The sequence below is a fragment of the Cornus florida genome, unplaced genomic scaffold (assembly GCF_030987335.1).
Source record: "Cornus florida cultivar Cherokee Brave unplaced genomic scaffold, ASM3098733v1 CherokeeBrave_3.0.0_Hap2_Chr02, whole genome shotgun sequence".
NCBI lineage: Eukaryota > Viridiplantae > Streptophyta > Magnoliopsida > Cornales > Cornaceae > Cornus > Cornus florida.
In genome coordinates this window covers 55,523,578-55,546,996 of record NW_026775572.1, presented here as the reverse complement: position 1 = coordinate 55,546,996, position 23,419 = coordinate 55,523,578, and the positions used below count along the sequence as shown (strand labels likewise).

The following is a 23,419-nucleotide window of genomic DNA, read 5'->3' as shown; positions in this document are numbered from 1 at the left end:
TAATGAATAAGAAAACCTCATCAAGCTTCAATAGGGTGAAATTAAGCCTATTGTAAGCAGACAATGTGCAAACATTACCTTTTCATGAAGTATTGCTGTTATCATTGTTATGCACAAAGATATTTGTTTTAAACTGGAAAAGTTGAGTTGGAATCAAATCAAAATGAATGATATGTTCTTGGATGTGTCCAGTGCCTCCTGTACGTGCTGTCACTTGAACCATATACTTCTTATTTCTTAACCTTATGAGCTAAACAGTCAAGAGTATCTTTTAGATATCGGTGCTTGCGGAAGCCTTATGTGATTGTTGTTGCATACATAGGTAGTTTATTTTATTTTATGTTGTTATTATTATTGGCATTATTTCTTTGTCTTTGATGTTTATCATGTGTAGCATAAGTTAGACATAACATTATATTATGTTCTTGATTCTAGGTATGTCCACAATAACATATTCTTCAGCTTTGCCGTGGATGCGGACCTTGAGCAGCTGTCGAGGAAGCATGCTTCAAATATTAATTTAAAGAGTGAAAGTACCAACTCGTTACATAATTTATCTGATAATGGTTCCAGAATTTCCAATGGGGACAAATCTAATAGCTCAAATACAGAAAATCTTGTCGTGGATTTGGTTCCTGATATACCTGCCGAGGCACAGTTGGCTGAGACTGAGCAAGCCACATACGCTTCTGCAAATAATGATTTGAAAGGGACCAAGGCATACCAGGAGGCTGATGTTCCCGCACTGTATAATCTTGCTATGGCCATTATTGATTACAGGGGTCATAGAGTAGTAGCACAGGTGTGTACTGAACTTAAGATGACCTACATGATTTTTTTACTGGAAAACTGATTATTTATTATATTTCCATGGATTAGACTGGTGGATAGAGTTGTTCGATTAAATGTTTGATTTATCGTATAGTTTAACAAATTTGTATTGTTTACCTTATTATCTTGCTAATTGTAGTTTTATGGTTATTTATTGGCAATGTCAACTTGTGAATATTTCTTGTTATTCCCAGTTAACATGCATCTATTCTTGTGTTTACTTAATGCTCACTGCATTTTTTTTGCTTATCGACCTTTTTTCCCCCCTTAAGTATGGTATTTTTTCCATATAAATCACCATTCCCCCCCTCCTGCAGAGTGTTTTACCAGGCATCCTTCAAGGTGATAAATCAGACTCTCTTCTGTATGGTTCTGTTGACAACGGCAAGAAAATTTGCTGCAATGAAGATTTTCATTCCAAGGTGTGGACGATTATGGAATGCGTTTATTTTTATCATGCTGTCAATTTAGTTGATTACAAAATTTCTTGTTGGACCTTACAATAAGTTTCACTCTTAATTAGTGAAATTAAGAATTGCTAAGGTTGGTAGCAGTTAAAACCATGTCTTCTTTCATGGTTATTGTAAATTGATATTAGTTACAAAATTATAGGAGGGTATAAATAATATTTCAGTAGGGAAAGGTCATTAAAGGGATTTCAGTAAGAAAGGGCAATACTGGAAAAAGAATCATTTTGAAACTTACTTGGAAATATTATTCAAAGTAGGAGTTGATTGTCCTAATAAAATTTCATAGGAGTTATTAGTCCTTGTGAACAATTTTGTGGAGATTGGGTTATGAAATCTATATGGTTCAAAAGATTATATTTTTCTTTTGTTGCCTTCTATTTTTTTTTTTTTTAATGAGTTTATGGATATTATTAGTTCCTTCTGTTTACCTGTTCGGTCTAGAGTACTGATCCTTCTGTACTTCAGGTGATAGAGGCTGCCAAACGCCTCCATTTGAAGGAACATACAGTCCTTGATGGATCTGGAAATGTTTTCAAATTGGCCGCACCTGTGGAATGCAAGGGTATCGTTGGTAGTGATGACAGGTAGTTACTATCTCAATCTCTTCTTACCTTCATTCACTGACGTCAGTTTCTGCCCGTCTGTACAACAATTGATGATACTATGCTTTGACACTTCACATGCTCTTCATTATGTATTCTGAAATTCAGGCATTATCTCTTGGACCTGATGAGAGTCACTCCTCGTGATGCAAATTATACTGGACCAGGCTCCAGATTTTGTATTTTGAGGCCTGAATTAATCACTGCCTTTTGCCAGGTGAATTGGGCTAAATGCTTTTGTTTACATTATTTGAACTGGTTTTGTATATTCTACTTATAATTTTGGATTGGCTTCTTGTGAAAGGCTGAAGCAGCAGAGAGATTGAAATCTAGGTCTAAGCCAGAGGGACAGATTAGTGAAACCATTGATTCTCTAAAAGTTGATAGTGCTGAAGAACAAGTAGGAACCGAGGCAAATACAGCGCTAGCATCAACTGACAAGCAGGTAAAAGGTGTCGTACTAGTTGGTGATGCTGCTGTAGGTTAAGCATAGCATAAAAGCATTCTGCAGTAATGTTGCAAGTTGAAACTGATTGGTTATGTTTAATATTTATGTTCTAAGAGCATCTGTTGTTAGTGAATTAAGGATGACAATGGGTGGGTTCCCCTAGACCCTATGTGGCCCGTGCATTGTTACAGCATCCCAAACACGGGATGGGTTTCAACTCATGATACCATCTCCAGTTATAACTAGAACACCCAGCCTGTTCCCGTCCTGTCCTGACATGTGTAAATCCAAGCAGATCCTTAAACAATGTAATGACCAAAACTGAAAAAGATAAAAATCAATGACAGATCTTAAATGTTATAGAACAAAAAATCCCAACACATGTGGACTACCACACAACACAGTCAATGAACGCCACATATTATCAAACTGAACGGACTGTGAGAGAGAGGAACTTTATTAAAATAATTACATGCAATACCAAGTTGATTATTGAAGAGAAACTAAAGTTCTCTCTGTTTTTAGTAGGGCATGATGTCAGATATAAAAGAAATTGATCTAATAGAGATGCAGAGATGCCAGTGAGTGAGGCCAAGAGTTGTAGAGATGGAGAAGAGGTAGAATGGAGAAAGTAGAACTTTTGGTCTTTGATCACATTGTTGTGGAGGAGAGGACAGTTGTTTTGTTGGTGGGAGTGAAGGAGACTCAGAAACCCTAATAAATTACGGGGCAAAATGCAAAAAAACCCCTGTTGTATAAGAAACGTGCAAAAAACGGCCCTGCTACTTAGTATATGCATATAGATCCCTATAATTGAAAATTTGTAGCAAATTGCCCCTCGTCATCAATTTTGACCGATATTTTTTTTTATTTTTTTTATAAAACCCCAAAATACCCTTAAGGGCATTTTAGGTATTTCAACCTTCAAGTTTTATTTTTTATTATAAAAACTCCAAAAATCCTATTTTTTTTGTAAAAACTCCAAAACTACAATTCCCATTTTTTAAATAATAAAAATCCCAAAAAATTTGAAATCAATGTTTTTTATTTTAATTTTGTCTTAAGGGCATTTTAGGTAATTGTGTCTTCAAATTGAAGAATTGCCCTTATTTGGAAAATGTAGGGAACTTTTTGAACACCAGGGGTGGGGGTGGTGCACCTAATTAGAAAACCTGAGTCCAATCCAATTTCCATTTGCCTGAAACCGTTCCCATCGCATTGAATACCTCACCGTACCTGTTCCCATCGCATTGAATACCTCACCGTACCTGTTCTATTATGCATCTTTCACCACCCACCTATAGTAGAGATGAAAGTTGCTATCCTTGTTTTTAATGGAGAAATTTTCTATGCTTAGTTCCATTTCTACAATCTACATTAGCTCATAATAATAAGAACGGTAAAATGCAAAAAATCCCCCTGAACTATTGGGGTTTTGCAAGAAATCTCCTTGAACTATGATTTTGTTGCAATTTGCCCCATCAGGTCACCGGAAAAGGCAAAAGACCATTTGACCCTTACTATAAAACGATGTAGTTTTAAACTCTACCCTCTTTAAGTTGCTAACGTGGCTAGTAAAATTTGAGCAACCAATGAGAGTGTGACAACACATGGAATAAAGTGAGATGAAATTACAAAAGAGCCCTTAATAAAATAAAGTAAAAATTATCAAAATAAAGTGAATATATACCTTACGTCACCAGTATACATATATATATATATATACACACAGTATACACCTTACTATAGAAAGGAGAATTCTTGGTCGCCAAAGACTACCACGATGAGGCAACGAGGGGTGGCTGAGGGTCGCCGGAGATGTACTATGACTAATATACATAGATACATATATGTATGTATAATATAGAGAGAGAGAGAGAGTGAGAGTTTTGAGAGAGAAAGCGTACAACGATCAGATCTGTTGGTCGCCGAATATGTACCGCGACGAGGTGTGGCTGAAGCGAAGGGCAATTATGGCTGTTGGAGCAGGCGGAGGAAGAGCGTCACTAATGATCTGGATGAGTGAAAACGTGTATTGAGGTTGGGTTTGATTCGCCGGAGATAGATGAAAAGTTGTAGGATACTTTACACCCTCACCCTCACAAACCCACTGCCACCACCCCACAACCAGACCCAAAGCAATATAAACTCGAATAATTCATGCTAAACCACACGTTGTCAAACCCAATAAAACCAAAAAACCCAATTGAACCACAAAAATTTATTGTTCAGTAAAGTCGCAATTGAACCACAAAACCCAATTGGTCTAGTAAAGTTGCAGTTTATTGTTGAATCCGATGCCGTCATCTGCAATTGTTTCTTATCCGGTGAAGGCATCCTCTGCAAATCCGATTGTCCCAACAATGTGTAATTGAAGAATTACACAAACTACACACACACACACACACATATATACACACACACACACACACACATAAGAAGGGAGAGAGGAGAGGAGAGAGAGAGAGTTCAGATTGGTATGGTGAACAAGAAATTTTTTTTTTCAGGAAGAAGGTGAACAGGGTTTTTAACTTATATATATATATATATATATATATTCGCTACACCATATACATGGTGGATGATAGGTGGTGTTTGGGTGTAGGTGTTTGGTTGTATTTCAGATACGTTTGGGTTTGGGTCTAGTCACAAAAGGGGTATTATTGTCATTTCATACTCATAAGGGCACTATAGTCTTTAATTTTAAGTTGTCTGTCACATGATATTTTTTCCAGTAAGATTCAACCGTCGTATCGCCGGATGGGGTGATCTGCAACAAAAATGGATAATAACAATGCCATTTTTTTTGCAACTTTTATAGTTTAGCAGGTTTATTGCTAATTGACCAATAGTTCAGGGTTTTTTATTTTATTTTATTTTTTATTTTTATTTTTTGCATTTTACCCTAATAACAATGCCATTTTTCTAACACAATACTCTCTATCTATCTTGGACTACTATTTTATTATATTATTTTTTATTTTGCCATTCCTTAAGTATTGGAATTCCAACTTAAATTGGCCATGTATGACTTGTCAAAATGATTGGTCCTGATCATTTGGATTTTCCTTTCGCCATAGAAATTGAATATACCTCAATAAAATTTTAGTGATTAATGTTGACTTTCAAAAGTGTGATTGAACATGCTTATTTCAATTTTTAATTTTTATATTGTGTATGGAATGCAATCAATCTGAAGTCTGAACCAAACTCAATCATGTTAAGCTGAGTTTTGAACAATTGATTTATATGGAATTCAATCAATCTGAACCAAACATAATATGTTTCGCTAGGTTTTTAACAAGTGATTTGTAAGGTGATTATCATCTTTTCTTGGGGTGCCGTTTAGTAGTCTCTATGCTTGAAATATATGTCATGAGAGCTTGTGGTATAGTATTTCCTTGTCTAGTATTGGGAATGAAAAAACACAAAAAATCAACTCACATGGCCATGTACACTGTAGCACATAAGGAGACTTGAACCCTCAACCTTCCATTTGGAAGGAAGAGGAGATACCACTTGAGGTAAAGGGTCGGTGGTAAACCTTCAAAACTTTAATTCTTGTTCTAATTCTCAAAATGGGTTACAGCCCTGTGGCCGTCATTAGATGTTAAAGAAACATGGGAGAACATTGAAAGTTGTGGCAGCATTTACTGAATTTTTTAGGAAATATTAGGGAAGCATGACTAAACTAGTTCATTTCTTTTGTAGATTCTGAACATGCAAGTTTCTCATTAAATAGGAAAATAATGGTTTCCAAGTGTGTGTGTGTGTGTGTTTTTCTTGCTTTCGTCATATTAAAAGCAGAGAGCAACAACATGTTAATCCTTTAAATCCCAGTACATAAAATATATATTTTGAATATATGCTTGTGCTTTGTTCTGCTTCCGATTTAGGTTATGTATTTCCAAGTATTGTATTTCACAGGATATGACAGACGATGGTAAAAATGAGGCTGTTCAAGAATTTGGTTCTGCACCTTCTGGCAATGAAGAATTGTGCGAGGAAATATTTTTTAATCCTAATGTCTTTACAGAGTTTAAATTAGCTGGAAGTCGAGATGTAATTTCCGTAACTTTGTGATTCACTGTTTTGTTTCTGGTCATATTAATACAGATTCAATTTTTACGTATCTTCTTTCCCTCGCAAATGACCAGGAGATAGCTGCAGATGAAGAAAATGTGAGGAAAGCAAGTTTTTATCTCAGAGATGTTGTCCTTACAAAATTTATACAAGACCTTTGCACACTTGAGGTTTCACCCATGGATGGCCAGACGTTAACTGAAGCACTCCATGCTCATGGAATCAATGTTCGCTATATTGGAAAAGTAAGCATCTGCTAAATTAGTTTTCATTCGGTCCTTTTATAATAGGCTTTGTAAATTTGGGACAATAGATATGTATTGTTGATTAGGCGTTTTCTATAGCTTGAATTGAAAGCCTAAATGTGTGCCGCGTGAGTTGCAAGTCTTACTCTAGTTTTCTCTTTCTATGAATATTCCCCTTTTGATACTTTCGAATTCCTTGTTCAGGTGGCTGATGGAACCAAGCACTTACCTCATTTATGGGATCTTTGTTCTAATGAAATTGCTGTCAGGTCTGCAAAGCACATTCTAAAGGTGATCGGCATTTGTTTTGTTGCTTCAGCATCTCCTGTCATTACAAGTTAGTTTTGGAAGTTCTTGTTATGCATGGTTACCCAGGAAACACAGGATTATAGATCCAAACTTGGAATCTCATAATAGGTCGAGCAACCTTCTCTTCTTCTCTGGTAGTGATGCTGGTTGACTCACTTGGCTTGTCCATTTCATCTTGGAGAAAGATATTTTTCCTTTCTCCCTTCGGATTGGGAGTGGTGAAGGCTACTAGTTATATATATATAGATTCTAGATATGATCTTATGATAGTGAGTAGCTCTTGGGGTTGGAGTGGCAGTTGTAAAATTACAATTTACAATTCCCAGTTTCTTTCTTTTGGCTTATTGGCAATATATTTTTTTGAAATGCCTTGCTGCTGTTGATTATGATATTGTCGCCGTGTTGTGGAAGATGAATTATGACGCCTTAATGTATTCTGTTAATAATCATTCTGCACTTTAGTGTAAAGTTGATACGAATGTATAGGACTTAATGTTCTATTCGAATCAGAATTTTTTTATTGGAGATGGGACTGTGTCAGTCGTTCAAAAACTTTTCTGAGTTTGTAGTAATTGTGCGAGCCACTTAAAAGTTCCTTAACTTTATATATGAAGTTGCTGCCAATTTTGATATTTGGTGGTGCCAAAATCTGATCTGGGATCATGAACCCACCTGCAATAAATGAGCTTGGGTTTCATTAGTTAACTGGCCAACCTCTAGTAACCCGTATATGTTGATGATCTGGTTTTGGTTGAATTCATCGATCCTTGTTAAGTAAAACCATTCAACGTGCTTGACTTGATTCTCAGTTGAGCAAGTGTTTGGGTATGCTTATCTTAATGTTTTTGAATGTATATCAAACCCAGAGGAAAGTGGAGACATTTTCCATGCATTCATTGTTTGCCATTCTTATGTACTCTATCTATCGTTGTCTAATTGATGCGGCTTTGAGTTGGTGTTATCATCTGTGCATGAAATCTTATCCACCTATGTAAGCTACCCTCTTTTTTATTACTTTATATATGCTACCTTCCTGGATCTGGTAGCTGTAATACAAATTATAGTGACCCAATAAATATATATATATATTTTTTGTTTTTGTTTTTGTTTTGTTTTTTGTTTTTTTTTGTTTTTTTGTTTTTTGTTTTTTGTTTTTTTTGTTTTTGTTTTTTGTGAAAGGTTAAATTATAATCCTACCTTCCTGAGTGATGCATTAACATATGCTGGTGATGGATTGACAGCTAGAGGTCATGAACAATTGTTATAGGTTATAATTTTATTGTAGAGTAAGTGGCTGGTGTTAACCATCAATTCCTCTGTTTATGCAGGATGTCTTGAGAGACTCCGAGGATCATGATATTGGACCTGCAATTTCACATTTCTTCAACTGTTTTTTCGGAAACTGTCAAGTTGTTTCTGTAAAAGGTACCGCTAACAGTATGCACTCCAAAACCCATAAGAAGGTAAAAATTATAGAGCAATGCTCTCATAAGTTCTTCCTGGTTTATATATGCCGGTTTTTAATATTCAGACCACATCTGCAAGTCCTTAGTCCGTGTGGCTCCTTAATATCATTCACATGATCCTTTCTGTGCATGTACTACACACACTTATACAGATACAAAGAGATCCATCAAGTTCAGATTTAAGGGTTTTTAGAATTAAAAAAAAAAACTTAAAAATTGAAATATTAGTAGATCTACTAAAAGAACTGAATATAATAGTAGATACTTCGGAAATAAAATAATAATAATAATAATAATAATTGAATATGGTAGTGTAGATCTACTACGATTATGAAGAGACAGGGAGCAAATTGCAAATGTTTTTCTGACTGGCTAGCAATCTTGAGGATTAACACCTGTGTGCAAATTCTACAGGATCAAGCGGATCATCAAGCTTCAAGCAAGTCTTCTAGGGGGCAGGCAAAGTGGAAAAATGGAGGAACTGCAAGAAAGAAACATTCATCATATATGAGTTCTACCTCTGATAGTTTGTGGTTTGACATTTTAGAATTTGCAAAACTTAAATACCAGGTATCATAAAACTTCAATTGAATCATTGGGGTCACTGCAACATCAAACTTTATGCATTAGTTTATGCTTGAGAACATTTTCTCTTCTCCAGTTTGAGTTGCCAGAGGATGCAAAATCTCGAGTAAAGAAATTTTCGGTTATACGCAACCTTTGCCAAAAGGTAATTTACATTTCATATTTTTCCTAATTGGTTTTGTTCCCATTTTGCCATTGTGTAGAATTTGGATTTCAGCCTGGATACAGTTTGCATCTTTTTTATTTTATTTATTTGTTTTTTGTGTTTATATTTTCGTTTAGTGTAGCATATCATGTTCTTTCAGTGCCTCGTTCAAACTATTATTTACTGGCAGTCATTAATGCCTCAAAATAATGCTTCCTACAGCTTTTGGAATATAATAATGTATTCTTGTGCTATTATCTGCTTGATGTGGAATGGCTTACCTATTAACATTTGTTGGTTGAGCACATGCTAGAAAGCTATAATAAATGGTAAATTTGGAAAGGAATGTAAAGGCACAAATTGCATGCAGTAACTTACATCTGCATGGTTCTTTAAAGGGCTTTTATCAGCCTTTGAAACAGGATTTGCAAATTTAATGCATACCTGCTTCCAGCCACTTATTTTTCAGCTTTTTCTCAAATGAAGCTATATATTTCTGTATACAAATGATTGAATGTGCTGTTACCTCAAAGAAATTCTGAGCTAATTGTTAGAATCCTCTGCTCGAAATGGATTGCTTATGCTTCTATTATCCAAATGAGTACATCCCCTTCATTTTCCTGCGTTTGGTTTTGCAAGACAAATGAGCTAGTATTCTCATACTTTTTGATTTGGAATTTATTTTGTTGTCGGATGTGTGGCATATGCTTGAGCTTCTGTTCAGAATCCATGAGTATGCTTGTACATTTATCAACTACAATGAAAATGAAGAAAGTCTAGGGGGACACCCATTGAGCCGGCAAAGGCAGTAAGTGAAGCCTGTTTTGGGGTGCTTTATGGAAACTGGTGTTTGCCTATTTGTTGTCATTTTAGAATGAAGGAAACAAAATAAATTTTTAGGTAACTTATTGAGGCTTCAGAATGTGATGCGCTGGATTATTTACATGGTGGCTTTTGTGTGCTCCTGCCTGATCAGTCTATTATGGGCTTCCATAGAGATTGGTTATCATAGAGTATTTTGTAAATTTACTAAATGTTAAATTTACACTTCGATTCATTTTACTATAGTGCAAAAAATTCCGTCTTAAAAAAATAAAAAGTAATTCCATTTCTCTCTGGAAAGAAAAATAAATAAATAAATCGTTTGTGCTCTTCATTTCTGAGTGAAGCAATTATTTAAACAATTAATATAAATTAATATGTGGCCCTACTTTGAGTAATATTTTTAAAAAATGAGCCAGCAACCATTATTTATTGATTACTTTTATTGTGCCTCTGTAATAAGGGTTTTATGACAAATACTACGACTTATGGACTAGAACCAACTAAAAAGTTGTAATTTCTACTATGCATGGATTGCTTAATATTTGCTAAAGACATAAGAAGTCTTATTAGTAGCCATGTAAAACTTCCAAGTTTAAGCTTTTAGATGGACGTGGGTTAAATTATGTCTCTATAATACGGAGTGTTCACTTGTAGCTTTCAGTTATATTTTATGAGGGGTTGATAGATTACTCATCTTTTGGTCTCCAGTGAAATAATCAATGCTTGAATTTGGTGCTCAACAGGTAGGTGTAACCATTGCAGCTCGCAAATATGATCTTGATGCTGCAGCACCTTTCCAAATATCAGATATTTTGAATCTCCAACCTATCGTGAAGCATTCTATTCCAGTATGTTCCGAAGCTAAGGATCTCGTGGAAACAGGAAAGGTCCAGTTGGCTGAGGTATGCACTATTGTTTTATGTTATTGTGAACCAATTACAAACCATAAATTGTTTCCACCATAGGGCTAAATATCAGGATTCAATAAGTAATCGAATGCAATAATATTTAGTGTTTTTCTGAACAAGTAGTAACTCTAACTCAAGGTTGAATTAATGTGGAGGCGAAGCAGTGCTTGATCAACAATGGACATATCATGTATCTAAAACTAGTTAAAATAATAAAGAACTCATTGCATTGCCTGGGATATGCAGTAAGATAGATTGAATGGAAAGAACTACATATGCTTTAAATTTAATTTGAAGCATTAAGATATATGTAGATATATATTTTTTGTAGTGGTGGCTGCACCAATTTTGCTGTTGAATACTCTAGCTGGAATGTTGTTATTAATTCTTTTGTCACTTGTCTCAGGGAATGCTTAGTGAAGCCTACACATTGTTTTTTGAGGCATTTACAATACTTCAGCAGGTATATTTTCCGTTCCTTCTGAATTTTCTTTGTTACTTTTCGTTGTTATGAAACTCCAATGATTGGTTTATGGTGGATCACAGGTGACTGGTCCAATGCATCGGGAGGTTGCTAACTGCTGCCGGTAATCATCATTAGCTCCAATTTTCATAACATTTCAATATTAAATCTCTTTCTAAATCTGATAAAATAAGCATACTGGTGCTTCAGCTTAATGCTGTAGTTAACTATATTTCTTGTACTTTATTTCTAATCTCTTTTTGAATGAAACACTATTCACAATATAAACAAATGCATTTCTTTTCTTTTTCCTTTTTTTTTTTTTAATTATTTAAAAAACAGTATTAAAGGACATTTTTGAGAGGCAGCGTATGATTGTAACATATTATAGGGAAGAATAATTTACTGAAATGAGGTAAAAATAAATTATTTTCATTAGTTGGTGCAAGGATGTTGGTTTAACTTTTAAGCTATACTAGTTAACGTGCACCCGCAATGCACGTCTATAAATTTGTGGTAAATTCCAAACAAGTTGTTGGGATTATGTGCCCTTCAGAGCCAATATTTGAATATATTTGACATTCGTTATTAATAAATCTGAATTATGGTGAATGCCTTTTATTGGTTGACTCGAGAGTTGAGTCAAGTTACCCATTGATTATGTAATATGATTTATATGCATGCTGTAATAGGAGATATGCTTAGGGGATATAAATCATAGATATTACGTCTTAAATATGCTCGCACCCTAGAAAGAGTTGGTCACTCTATTCTGTAACAGTGTAATATGTAGGTTTCTAGTCATTATAAATAGGACTTGTACATGGTGAGTACTTAACGGATCAAAATAAGTTGTAGAAAATACGAAGGCTGTCGTAGTAATTTCTCTTTATCAAGTGTTCTAGCAAGTTACGTAACCCCGAGAAAGTAATGTATCTTTGCTTTGATTTACTTCAATGGGTCCTTGGGCCTAACATATGGGTATTTTGGGAAATCATTACTTGAATGACTCTGGAACATATGCTTTCAAGATGTCATCTATGCAAGTCTTAAACTAGTTATTTATTTTGGCTTGATTAACTTCAATCACTGAAATCCAGTGCTGGTAGTTTTTGATGAAAAAGATTTTTATTATATATTTATTTATTAAATATATTATATTTGAGAAAAGAAACTTTTTAAGTGATCAAACAGAATTGATATAGCAGTCATAATAAAGAATAAATTAATGATTGGATTGATGGCTATATGTGATCCAATATCCTAATTTCGCATAGAAGGGTAATCAATAGGTTTGATCAGTCCTTTAATAGGGCCCATTGGAAGCCAAGTGTGAATAGGGCCAACATATCCTTCTCCTAGCCCAACTTTATAAGCAAGTAATAGAGTTGGAAGGAAATTAGGGGAGAGAGAGAGAAGGGGTGGCCATCCTAGGCTTTCCCCTAGGGTTAGGCAGACATCCCCAAGTTATTTTAAGCGTCTCATCTTCTCTCTCAAACTAGGGTTTCCTACACTCTTTTGGAGTTCACTCTTTCATAGTTTGTGGTTATCATCGAGGTTGTAGGAGTGAAGATTTGGTGGTTTATAATTGTCATGATCAACAATTGAAGGAAGCTTCAAAGGAGGTTGAAAGTTGAAAATTCACAGCCCAGATTTTTCCGGACCTGCATTCACTGTTTTAAATATCTCTCCATCGTTACTAGTTGGATTGACCTGAAATCAGTGGCGTTGGGAAACTAATTTCGGGGCTATGACATATCCGAAGCCCAAAATTTTTGGAGTTCAGCAAGGCTTTCCAATTTGGATTTAAAGTTGCATTTTTCTGGTGTCAGCACAACTCTGAACGTGTTTGACTATTTTGGGCATATCTCATAGAATATTTGGAGTGTTGAGTGATTCAAATTGGGTTGGATAAAAAAAAAGGGGTTGGATAGCTGGTTAAAAATTTTATTGGGTTCGATAGCTAACCCAATTTTCTACAACATATCCGAAAATCGTAATGTTTGGATGATGTGAGTGGTGTCAACAAAATGTTAAAGCTGCTCCACTTATTTTGCTTTTTAGGTAAGAAGAACTTAAAAAGTTTTTCAATCGAAGAATTCACCTCTATTGGAAAACTACAAGTTGCCCAAAGTTATTGAATTCTAGTTCTTCCTAGGATTGATTTGCAATAACTAATGGGAAATGATTTTTAAACTTCCGCTGCTAGATTCTTTTCCAACACAAGTAATATACAAATAGAGCTTTTGCACATTTTTGTCAATCCATGAACAGGATCTATATAGACACATACTGACATGCATCCATGGATCCATACATTTCAATCAGAAAAGAATCAAGAGAAAAAGAATTAGAATTGATCGATATATTTCTTGAAAAAAATGAAAAGGAAACGAAAGATGAAAAATAAATCACGGATCAACTAAGTCCTCTTGGGGACTTGCTTAAGAATAAGAAAGAGGAACCTCATGTACCATCGAATAAGATTTGATCCTATTCACGTAGAGCCTTAAAATTCCAATATAAAATGATATACTCAATATTTAGTAGTTCTTTTGCCTATGCTTAATAACTATATGAAAGTAAGAGGCAAAATCAGTAAAAATATTGAAAAAAAGTAAAATAACGAAAATCTTAGAAAGTGAATTCTTAGAGTTATATGTTGAGTTTTATTTTATTATTTTATGTGGAATTGGAAAAGAAAAAAGGTAGTTTAGGATATATAACCAGCATTGAAGAAGATAGACATGCCTTGGTTTCTGACTATTATTGGCTTGATAGCGGGATGCTAAATTGGGATGCGTGTTTCTCGAGATTTTTCCAAGACTGGGAAGTGGACAACTTTGTTGGTTTTTTTGGAGCGGTTGTATTGTCAGGTGTTTGATGGTGATGGCCTGGATTCTGTCATTTGGACACACTCTCTCAGGGGAGATTTGATGTGCGTTGTTTTGTTTAGATGCCTCTCAAACTTTCCCGAGATTGTCTTCCCAGGGATGGTGGTTTATGGTGCCAAGGCCCTCTCAAGGTGGCCTTTTTGGTCTAGACTGCGTGTGTAAGAGGGATGGAGAGTTAGTTGACCATCTCCCTTTTGCATTGTCCCGTGGCTCACGATTGTTAGGGTCTTCTTCTTGGATTGTTTGGTGTTCAGTGTGTCGTGCCTTTGTCTTCGAGAGGCTTGATTGATGCTCGGTGAGGGTGTTGTGTGGGCTCCCACACTCGTGACTTTCGGAGGGTGGTGCCCTTATGCATTTGGTAGTGTTTATGGAAGGAGCGGATAGAAGATCCTTTGTAAGAGAGGAATGTTCTGTTGGGGCTGTGAAATCTTTTATTGTTAGCTCTCCTTCTTGCTGGGGTATGGGGAGAAATTGTGAATCTATAGAGGAATTAGTTTATTTTTTGGGTTTTTTTTGGGTCCTTGGGGTTCGTCTTTGTTTTCGGCCTTTGAACCAAAACACAAAATGACTTGTTTTTCGAAGGTCCCAGAAATTCACCCAAATGACCTATTTTAGCATCCAAGATCACAAGCATCCAAATGGGCCCAAGTATGATCGCATAATTGTCCCAAAATCTGCCTAGAATCATCACATTTATATTTTGCAGCATGAATTACAAGATACTAGAAACATTACAAGTAATTAAGACGACAATTTCCTATACTAGTATGCTTATACAAAGTAAAACGTCCAATCACTTGCATAGACCAATGAATTCATTAGTTAGACACCCCTACCTCAATTATGGAGAACAACCCTAATTCCTCCAAAGATGATTGTGCACCAAAATGAAATCCAAGACCAAAGGAAGAAATCTCTTGGTGTGATCTACAATTCTTCAACTGAAGCTTAACCAAAATCTAAGTGCAAGGAGATGATAATGGAGTCTAAATAATGTAACAAGAAGAGAAGAAAATGGGGAAAGGAAGGGGGGTGTGGCCGGTTGCAACAAGAGGAAGAAAATGGTCTTCCTTAGCCCCCTCTCCATTTCATATATACTCACATGGTTAGTGGAGGAAGGGCCCACTACTATCTGTAAAAATGACATCCATGCCCCCATTTCTTCCGACACGTGTAAATGTACATAATGAAAGATTACACAATTAAAACTAAATGTCCACAATATAACATAAAAGAAAATAGGTGATGTCGGGATAATTCCCGAACATAGAAACCAAAACCGGACCCTCACGGGCACCTACCTCGGTCCAACAAAGAGGAGACCACAGAAAAGATTAGGTTTATGCGATAGCGGTTGATTACGGCTCAGAGTAGACAGAACAATTATGCCAACAGGAGGAGACGACCTTTATCCTTTGAGGTGGGAGACCATGTGTTTCTCAAGGTCGCCCCACACAAGGGATTGATGTGTTTGGGCGGAGTTGCAAGTTGTCGCCTAGATTCATTGGGCCATTCGAGATATTGAAGTGCGTCAGTAAGGTGGTTTTTCGTTTGGCCTTGCCACCACAGTTAGAGAAGGTTCACAATGTGTTCCATGTTTCTATGTTGAGGAAGTATGAGTTGGATCCATCACATGTCTTGAGTTAGGTGGATATTGAGGTTGTCGAGGATGCTACGTATGAGGAGAGGCCGATACAGATTTTTGACACTATAGAGCAGGTGTTGAGAGGTAGGACTATCCCGTTAGTCAAAGATTGTGGAGAAACCACGTAGTGGAGGAGGCCGCTTGGGAACGGGACCGTTCCAAGTATCCGGATTTGTTCTCAACTTTAGGAATGGTTTGATTTTGGGGACAAAAACCCTATAAGTTGGGGAGGTTTTGGTGACCGAGTGTTATTTTTCTTTTTATCGCATTTCTCTTTTTGTATCCATTGCATGTTCTATGTGTGGGTATACGTTCCACGATGGTTCTTGGATTTATTTTGGGCATTTCTTCAAGTTACAGACTCTTAGAGGTGTATTTAGTGTCATCTTATTCGTTTCGGATTTGTGGGCCCAAGAGGTCCCCGTGTGGGCCAAGGGTTGGTTGTTGTGTTTGGGAATTTACCCGACATTACCTATTTTCTTTTATGTTGTATTTTGGACATTAGTTTTAATTGTGTAACCTTTAGTTATGTACATGTGTCGGAAGAAATGGGGGCATGGATGTCAATTTTATAGTCAAAGTGGTGGGACCCTTCCTCCACTAACCACGTGAGTATATAAGAGGGGGGACTGAGGAAGACCATTTTCTTCCTCTTGTTGCAGCCGGCCACACCCTCCTCCCTGTCCCCATTTCTTCTCTTGTTACATGATTTAGACTTTTGCACTTGAATATTGGTCAAGCTTTAGTTAAAGAAATTGTAGATCGCATCAAGGCTTTCTTCCTTTGGTCTTGGATTTCATTTTGGTGCACAATCATCTTTGGGGAAATTAGAGTTTTGCTCCATAGTTGAGATAGGGGTGTCTAACTAATGAATTCCGTCAATGCAAATGATTGAGTGTTTTACTTTGTATAAGCATGCTAGTGTTGGATATTGTCATCCTGATTACTTGTAATTTTACTAATATGTTGTAATTCATGCTACAAATGATCTAAATGGGATGATTCAAGGCAGGTTTTGGGACAATTATGTGATCATTCAATGCTTGTGATCTTGGATACTAAAACGTGTCATTTGGGTGCATTTCTGTGGCCTTTAGACATCTGACAAGTCATTTTGCGTTTAGTCTTGAGTAAGAGTCCAGTTCACTTCCTTTCATTGTCACGGACCCGAACTTATGGATTTGGGTCTTGACATTGTGTATGTTTATATATACAAAGAAATATACCAAAAGTGAAGTGGAGGAAGGCGAGCTTAGCTACTTCGTTTTGGGCGTCTTTGGAGGATTTACATTAGTGGGTGTGTCAAAAGTCCTTCCATTGACGGACACTGAATTCATAAAATTCTGGGTTATGATCTGGTCCTTTCATAGACTGAGTACTTGGGTAATCCCCACTTGTTTTGGTGACACGCCTCTTGCAACTTCGACTCATACATGTCTCTCCCCTCCCCAACAAGCTGTATAATGTAGAGATAAAAAGTTGCAGAGGAAGATGGAGAAATAGTGAGATGATGATGGGGTAGAATTCAACTGAGCAATGGTTATGATTTCTGTTCCTCCACTTCACTTTTGCTATCTATATTCATATACATATAGGGAGGCGATATTTGCACTCCCCTTTTCTACACTTGCACTCCGCTTGCATTTTCTTCTAAAGGAAATGACAAGAAGGCCCTTAAACCATTAATACATCATCTCTTATTTTATAGTACCATAACTACCCATACTGTTAACTATTAACCTTTTTTTTTTTTTTTACCTTCTTTAGTTCCTTTACTACAATTTTCTTTTGTTCTTGTCAAAAGCCAAGTCACATAAAGCAGGAGCAAAAGCGTGAGATTGTCAAGTTCTAGAAAATTTTGAGAGCAGGAGCGCTATTAGAGCGTTTGTACTACTTATTTCATTTGATCATTTTTTTTATTAAATACTAATTTTTTTGTTATAAAAAAATATAAGACTATTTAAAAGTAAGATATTTTTTGTTATTAGTGTTCAAATTAATTAGAATTTAGGAAGTAGTACTTGTATTATTTTATTGTTAAAAACATGCTGACCCATTGGCAAATACTACTGGTCTTCCACTCCCACCCCATGAACTAGTTGTTACTTTTTTAGTCATAATTTGCACAAACAGCATGTCAACGAACGTGTATTGCCCTGCCCCACTCCGCGGATTGTTGGGATTGGGAAGAAACATGTACAAGTCCAAGCTACAATATGTGTGCCACCAAAACATGTGGGGCTTACAAAAGTACTTGTGCATGAAAGAAGTACCAAACCACAAACCAGAATTCGTTGCTTCAATGTCCATCAATGGATGGAGTTTTGACACACCCAAAGACGTGCAGAACGAAGCATCTAAGCTTTCCTTCCTCTACTTCACTTCTGATATCCATATAAATATATATGATATACATGTATCTATATACATAGAGAGAGAATATGTACAATCTAATTGGGAAAAAATAAATATATAGAATCTATCTATATACAACTATATATATAAATATATATATATATATATATATATATATATATATATATATATATGTATGACATGTACCTATATGCATTGAGAGAATATTTACAATTTATACTGTCATTAGAAGTGTATAGATTTTTATTTTTTATTTACGTTTTTCAGAATTTTAATTATAGAATAATATTGTTTTTTAGCATTTGGTACCCTCGCTCTAAAACCGCTATTAACGACTTCTCAGAAATCATAACCATTTCCTATTTGCATTCCACCCCACTCTTTCACTTTCGACTTATACATGTTTCTCCCAACTCTCCCAATCATCTACAGAATGTAAAGAGAGAAAGTTGCAGAGGAAGATATAGGGGTAGAATGAAAATGAGCAATATTTATGAATTCTGGGAAGTCATTGATAGTGCTTTTAGAGAAAGAGAGAGCTTATCAAATGCTTAAAATCAGAATATTATTTGATTAATAGAACTGAAAAAATGTATATATTTAATTAAAAATATATATACGCTCTTTTAATAGCTGTATAGTTGGATCTCATTTGCGAAATGGGGTGTCATTGTCCAAAAAGTGCCTTAGTTGTAGATGGCCGTCTTTAACCCAAACCTCGGGCCGCGCCCCCACCCACCCCCCCCCCGCCGCCGGGGGGGGGGGGGGGGGGGGTGTTGTCAGTGCAATTTACCCTAGATTGTATATAATACTCTCCGGGTGTGTATATATATATATGCTTTTAATAGTAGTTACTTGATTCTGGGCCTCTTTGAGGATTTACAGAATAGTGGGTGTGTCAAAGGTCCTTCCATTGATCGATACTGAAGCGGCGAATTCTGAGTTGTGGTCTGATCCTTCTTTCATGTACTAGTACTTGGATTACACCTCTCGCGGCTTGTACATGTTTCTCCCCACTCTCCCAATAATCTACGAAGTGTAGAGAGAGGACAAGTGGAAGATGAAGAAACAATGACACGATTATGTGGGTAATCTCTACTTGTTGTGGTCTGATCTTATTTCATGCAAAAGACTTTGGTAATCTTCACTAGTTTTGGTGACACACCTACATGTTTCTCCACTCTCTACCCATAATCCACCAAGTTTAGAGAGAGAATGAGAGGAAGACGAAGAAACAATGACATGAGTGCTTGGGTAATCTCCACTTGTTTTGGCGGCACCCCTCTTGCAGCTTGTACATGTTTCTCCCCTCCCAATAATCTACAGTGTGGAGAGAGAGATGAAGAAATAATGACACGAGTACTTGGGTAATCTCCACTTGTTTTGGTGGCACACCTCTTACAGCTTGTACATTTTTGTCCCCTCTCCCAATAATCTACACAGAGAGAACAATGCAGAGGTAGACGAAGAAACAATGAGGAGATGAAGGGAGGTGTGTGTCAATGGTCCTTCCGTTGATAGAGACTGAAGTGACGAATTTTGAGTTGTTGTCTGGTCTTTCTTTCTTGCATGAGTACTTGGGTAATCCTCACTTGTTCTGTTGGCACACCTCTGCCAGCTTGTACGTGTTTCTCCCCAATCTCCCAATAATCTACAGTGTACAAAGAAAATGATGCCGAGGAAGATGAAGACACAATGAGATGAGTACTTGGGCAATCCCCAAGTACTCCCCCACTATGTACTTGGGTAATTCCCAATTGTTTTGGCGGCACACCACTGCATCTTGTACATGTTTCTCCCCACTCTCCCAATTATCTACAAAGTGTAGAGAGCGATGTAGAGGAAGATGAAGAAACAATGAGGAGATGAATGGGTGAAAGGCAAATGGGCAATAGTTGTGCATTTTGAGAATTTGTTAATGGTGCTTTTAGAGAGAGGGTATTAAATGCTTAAAAACATAATATTATTTGATTATTAATAATTGAAATGTATATAAAAAATAAAAGATCTATACACTTTTAATAGTTGTATATATACGGATTGCTGGGAGAAATGAAATTTGGAGATTGATTTTTGATGTTCTTATATTTGTGTTTATATCTTCCAGCTGGAAATAATGGTTCTTAAATTAATAGCACCATATTTCTTATGTGCTTGTGAATAAGTTTTTAGCTTCAAATGCTCATTCAAACTGATTGCCCTTTTTTTTTTTTTTTTTTTTCTTTCCAGTTACCTTGCCATGGTTCTATATCATGCTGGAGACATGGCTGGAGCCATAATGCAACAGCATAAGGAGCTCATCATTAATGAACGCTGCCTTGGTCTTGATCACCCTGATACTGCTCACAGGTCTTATTTCTTTGACTATGTATTGACACCAAAATTTAATTGGAAGTAATGGGATTATCCATTTCTTATTTTTTTTACTCTCTGAAAACTCAAAACCCGTTTTCAAACTATGGTCATTGCAAGAATCATCATCATCCTTGCCTTAATCCCATATGAATGGGGTCGTCCACATCCAACCTTTTCTATTAAACTGAAAAGATAATAGTCAAATTTCCAAAAAAAAAATAAAAAGAAAATGAAATAGTGCTATTCTCTCTCTCTTGGGCTCGTTTTAAATGCCATGTTGAACAAAATAGAAATCCGTTCCCTGCATTCCTTCATTTTTTTAAATAGTAAATGTACAAATGTATTTCTATACGCCTCTATGCTCACTGTGGATATCTTTTGTTCACTTCATCTGTTACTGTAGCTACGGTAATATGGCTCTTTTCTACCATGGGCTTAACCAAACAGAACTTGCGCTACGGCACATGTCCCGTGCGTTGCTCCTACTGAGTTTATCATCTGGCCCGGATCACCCTGATGTGGCTGCAACTTTTATAAATGTTGCAATGATGTACCAAGATATTGGAAAGATGAACACAGCCCTTCGATATTTACAAGAAGCCTTGAAAAAGAATGAGAGGCTTCTAGGTGAGGAACATATTCAGACTGCCGTGTGTTATCATGCTCTTGCCATTGCATTCAACTGTATGGGTGCCTTCAAGCTCTCTCACCAGGCATGTATCTCAGCAGGAATTATACGTTCCCTTAAAATCATCAGTTACTCTAAATTATACCCTTCTTTATATTAACCAACTAAAGATTTGGTGTGACAGCATGAAAAAAAGACATATGATATTCTCGTCAAACAACTTGGTGAGGAGGATTCTAGGACACGCGATTCCCAAAACTGGATGAAGACATTTAAGATGCGTGAGTTGCAGGTAAATGCATGCCTTTGCGAGACAACTAATGAACTTATGGAGACTGGAATGTTGACTAAAAATTGTCCTATTGCTTTGGTCTTTCCCATATTTCATTAATTTCCTTAATTATATGTTGTGTGTGTCAGATGAATGCACAGAAGCAGAAAGGTCAAGCTTTGAATGCAGCTTCCACTCAAAAGGCTATTGATATTTTGAAGGTGATTCTGAATCCCATCTACCCCCCTCCCACTTGGGCCCTTTGCTTGCCCCTTATGATATTCCAAAATGATTAATCTGATAATATCGTAACTTATATTTGAGTGCTTGATAACACAAATGCAGTAGGCTGAGGTATATGGTATCTGATTTTAAGCTGCACTAGTATGTCCTACCAGGAAAAACTAGTAAAAATATATTCCAACTTTGATAGATATAGTTTTTTTTTTTTTTTTTTTTTTTTTTTTCTGCAATCCATGCATCTTTGATGTGGGAAAGCCTGCCGGAAGACCAAGGCCTGGCATTGCTATTTTTCACCACCCGTTGTTGCAAGACAATCTTCAGATGCACACCTTTCTGGGTCATCTCAAGTAACTGCAAAACATTCTATATATATTCGATAGTTAACGTCATATGTTACAATTTATGAATTTCTCAATATAGTTTTGGGTTTATTTAATTGTTTTGTTTCTCAGCTGAAATAATTAAGTTATGCTCGACAGGCCCATCCTGACCTAATTCATGCATTTCAAGCTGCTGCCTCGGCCGGAGGGTCCGGTAGTTCTGGTGCATCTGCTAACAAATCAATTAATTCAGCATTAATTGGTGAAGCACTTCCTCGAGGCAGAGGGGTTGATGAAAGAGCAGCCCGTGCTGCAGCAGAGGTGAGGAAGAAAGCTGCCGCAAGAGGCCTCTTAATACGCCCGCACGGTGTTCCCGTTCAAGCTTTAACACCTCTTAACCAGATCCTCAACATAATGAACTCAGGGATGATGCCGGATGCTGTGAACAATGAGGAATCTGACGGGGCGAGTAAAGAAGCTAACAATGATCCTTCAAACGGACCTAGAGATGCCCAAGAAGACCAATCAAAAACAGGGGAAGAAGATCAGGCTCCGATCGGACTAGGCACAGGCTTAGCTGCATTGGATCCCAAGAAGCAGAAAACAAAGCAAAATGCCCCAGCTTGAAATTTTATATTGCAGTATTTGCTCATCAGCGACAGGCTTTGGTTCTCAATTTCGAGGCATTCTGCATTTTTGAGTGAAGGTACCTCTTCCAATTGTTGATCTGAATGAATCTACGAGTTACTGCCTGCACTTTGAAGTTTTGTGAATTGGAACGTGCCCAAAAGTTCTCGTGTATTTCATTCTTTCAATAATTATGCTCCTAAAGTATACCATTTGGACCAGAGAGCATCTTGTCAAAATTTTTGATGGAAGAGAAATATATTTATTAAGGTATAAGCAGATGAATAATGTGAGTTAGCAGATGTAATTCTTTTGCAGCTGTTTTCCTCCTAGTGAGCTTTGTTTAACTAGTGAACATTTGCACACGTAGAATTAGCGGCTGTTTAGTCACATGATCTGCTAGTTTGAGTAGACACTGGTTTTCGGAGCTAGAACCAAGTAATCAACCACTTGAGTGTGGATTTATCTACGAACAGTGGATTCATTTAGGTAAATCCAGAATCCGGAATTCATTTAGGCCATTTTCTTCCTAAATTACTGTCAGGATTTAAGCTTATTTCCCTCAAAGAGGAGATGAGGGTTAGGTTGCCCAAAACACTCCTGGATAACACTGTAAAAATTATTACTTTAGCTCCACGTAAAATATCTTTCTCTGAAAACATTTTCCTTTTTAGGAAAAA

General features: G+C 36.5%; 1 protein-coding gene across 3 annotated transcripts in view; it reads left to right on the top strand.

The window, feature by feature from the left end:
* LOC132295029 (clustered mitochondria protein) overlaps positions 1-23,104 on the top strand; it is a 31,506-nt gene extending 8,402 nt beyond the window's left edge. For all 3 annotated transcript variants that reach the window (XM_059793101.1, XM_059793102.1, XM_059793100.1), the window contains exons 11-29: positions 436-802; positions 1,149-1,253; positions 1,767-1,885; positions 2,012-2,120; positions 2,208-2,348; positions 6,279-6,413; positions 6,509-6,679; positions 6,884-6,970; positions 8,317-8,451; positions 8,869-9,024; positions 9,116-9,184; positions 10,753-10,911; positions 11,324-11,380; positions 11,464-11,504; positions 20,525-20,644; positions 21,054-21,363; positions 21,463-21,570; positions 21,699-21,770; positions 22,272-23,104. In XM_059793101.1, coding sequence (XP_059649084.1) covers positions 436-802; positions 1,149-1,253; positions 1,767-1,885; positions 2,012-2,120; positions 2,208-2,348; positions 6,279-6,413; positions 6,509-6,679; positions 6,884-6,970; positions 8,317-8,451; positions 8,869-9,024; positions 9,116-9,184; positions 10,753-10,911; positions 11,324-11,380; positions 11,464-11,504; positions 20,525-20,644; positions 21,054-21,363; positions 21,463-21,570; positions 21,699-21,770; positions 22,272-22,739 — 2,929 coding nt within the window. In that variant the 3' untranslated portion in view covers positions 22,740-23,104. The remainder of the gene's footprint in view (positions 1-435; positions 803-1,148; positions 1,254-1,766; positions 1,886-2,011; positions 2,121-2,207; positions 2,349-6,278; positions 6,414-6,508; positions 6,680-6,883; positions 6,971-8,316; positions 8,452-8,868; positions 9,025-9,115; positions 9,185-10,752; positions 10,912-11,323; positions 11,381-11,463; positions 11,505-20,524; positions 20,645-21,053; positions 21,364-21,462; positions 21,571-21,698; positions 21,771-22,271) is intronic.
* The last annotated feature ends 315 nt before the right edge of the window (positions 23,105-23,419 follow it).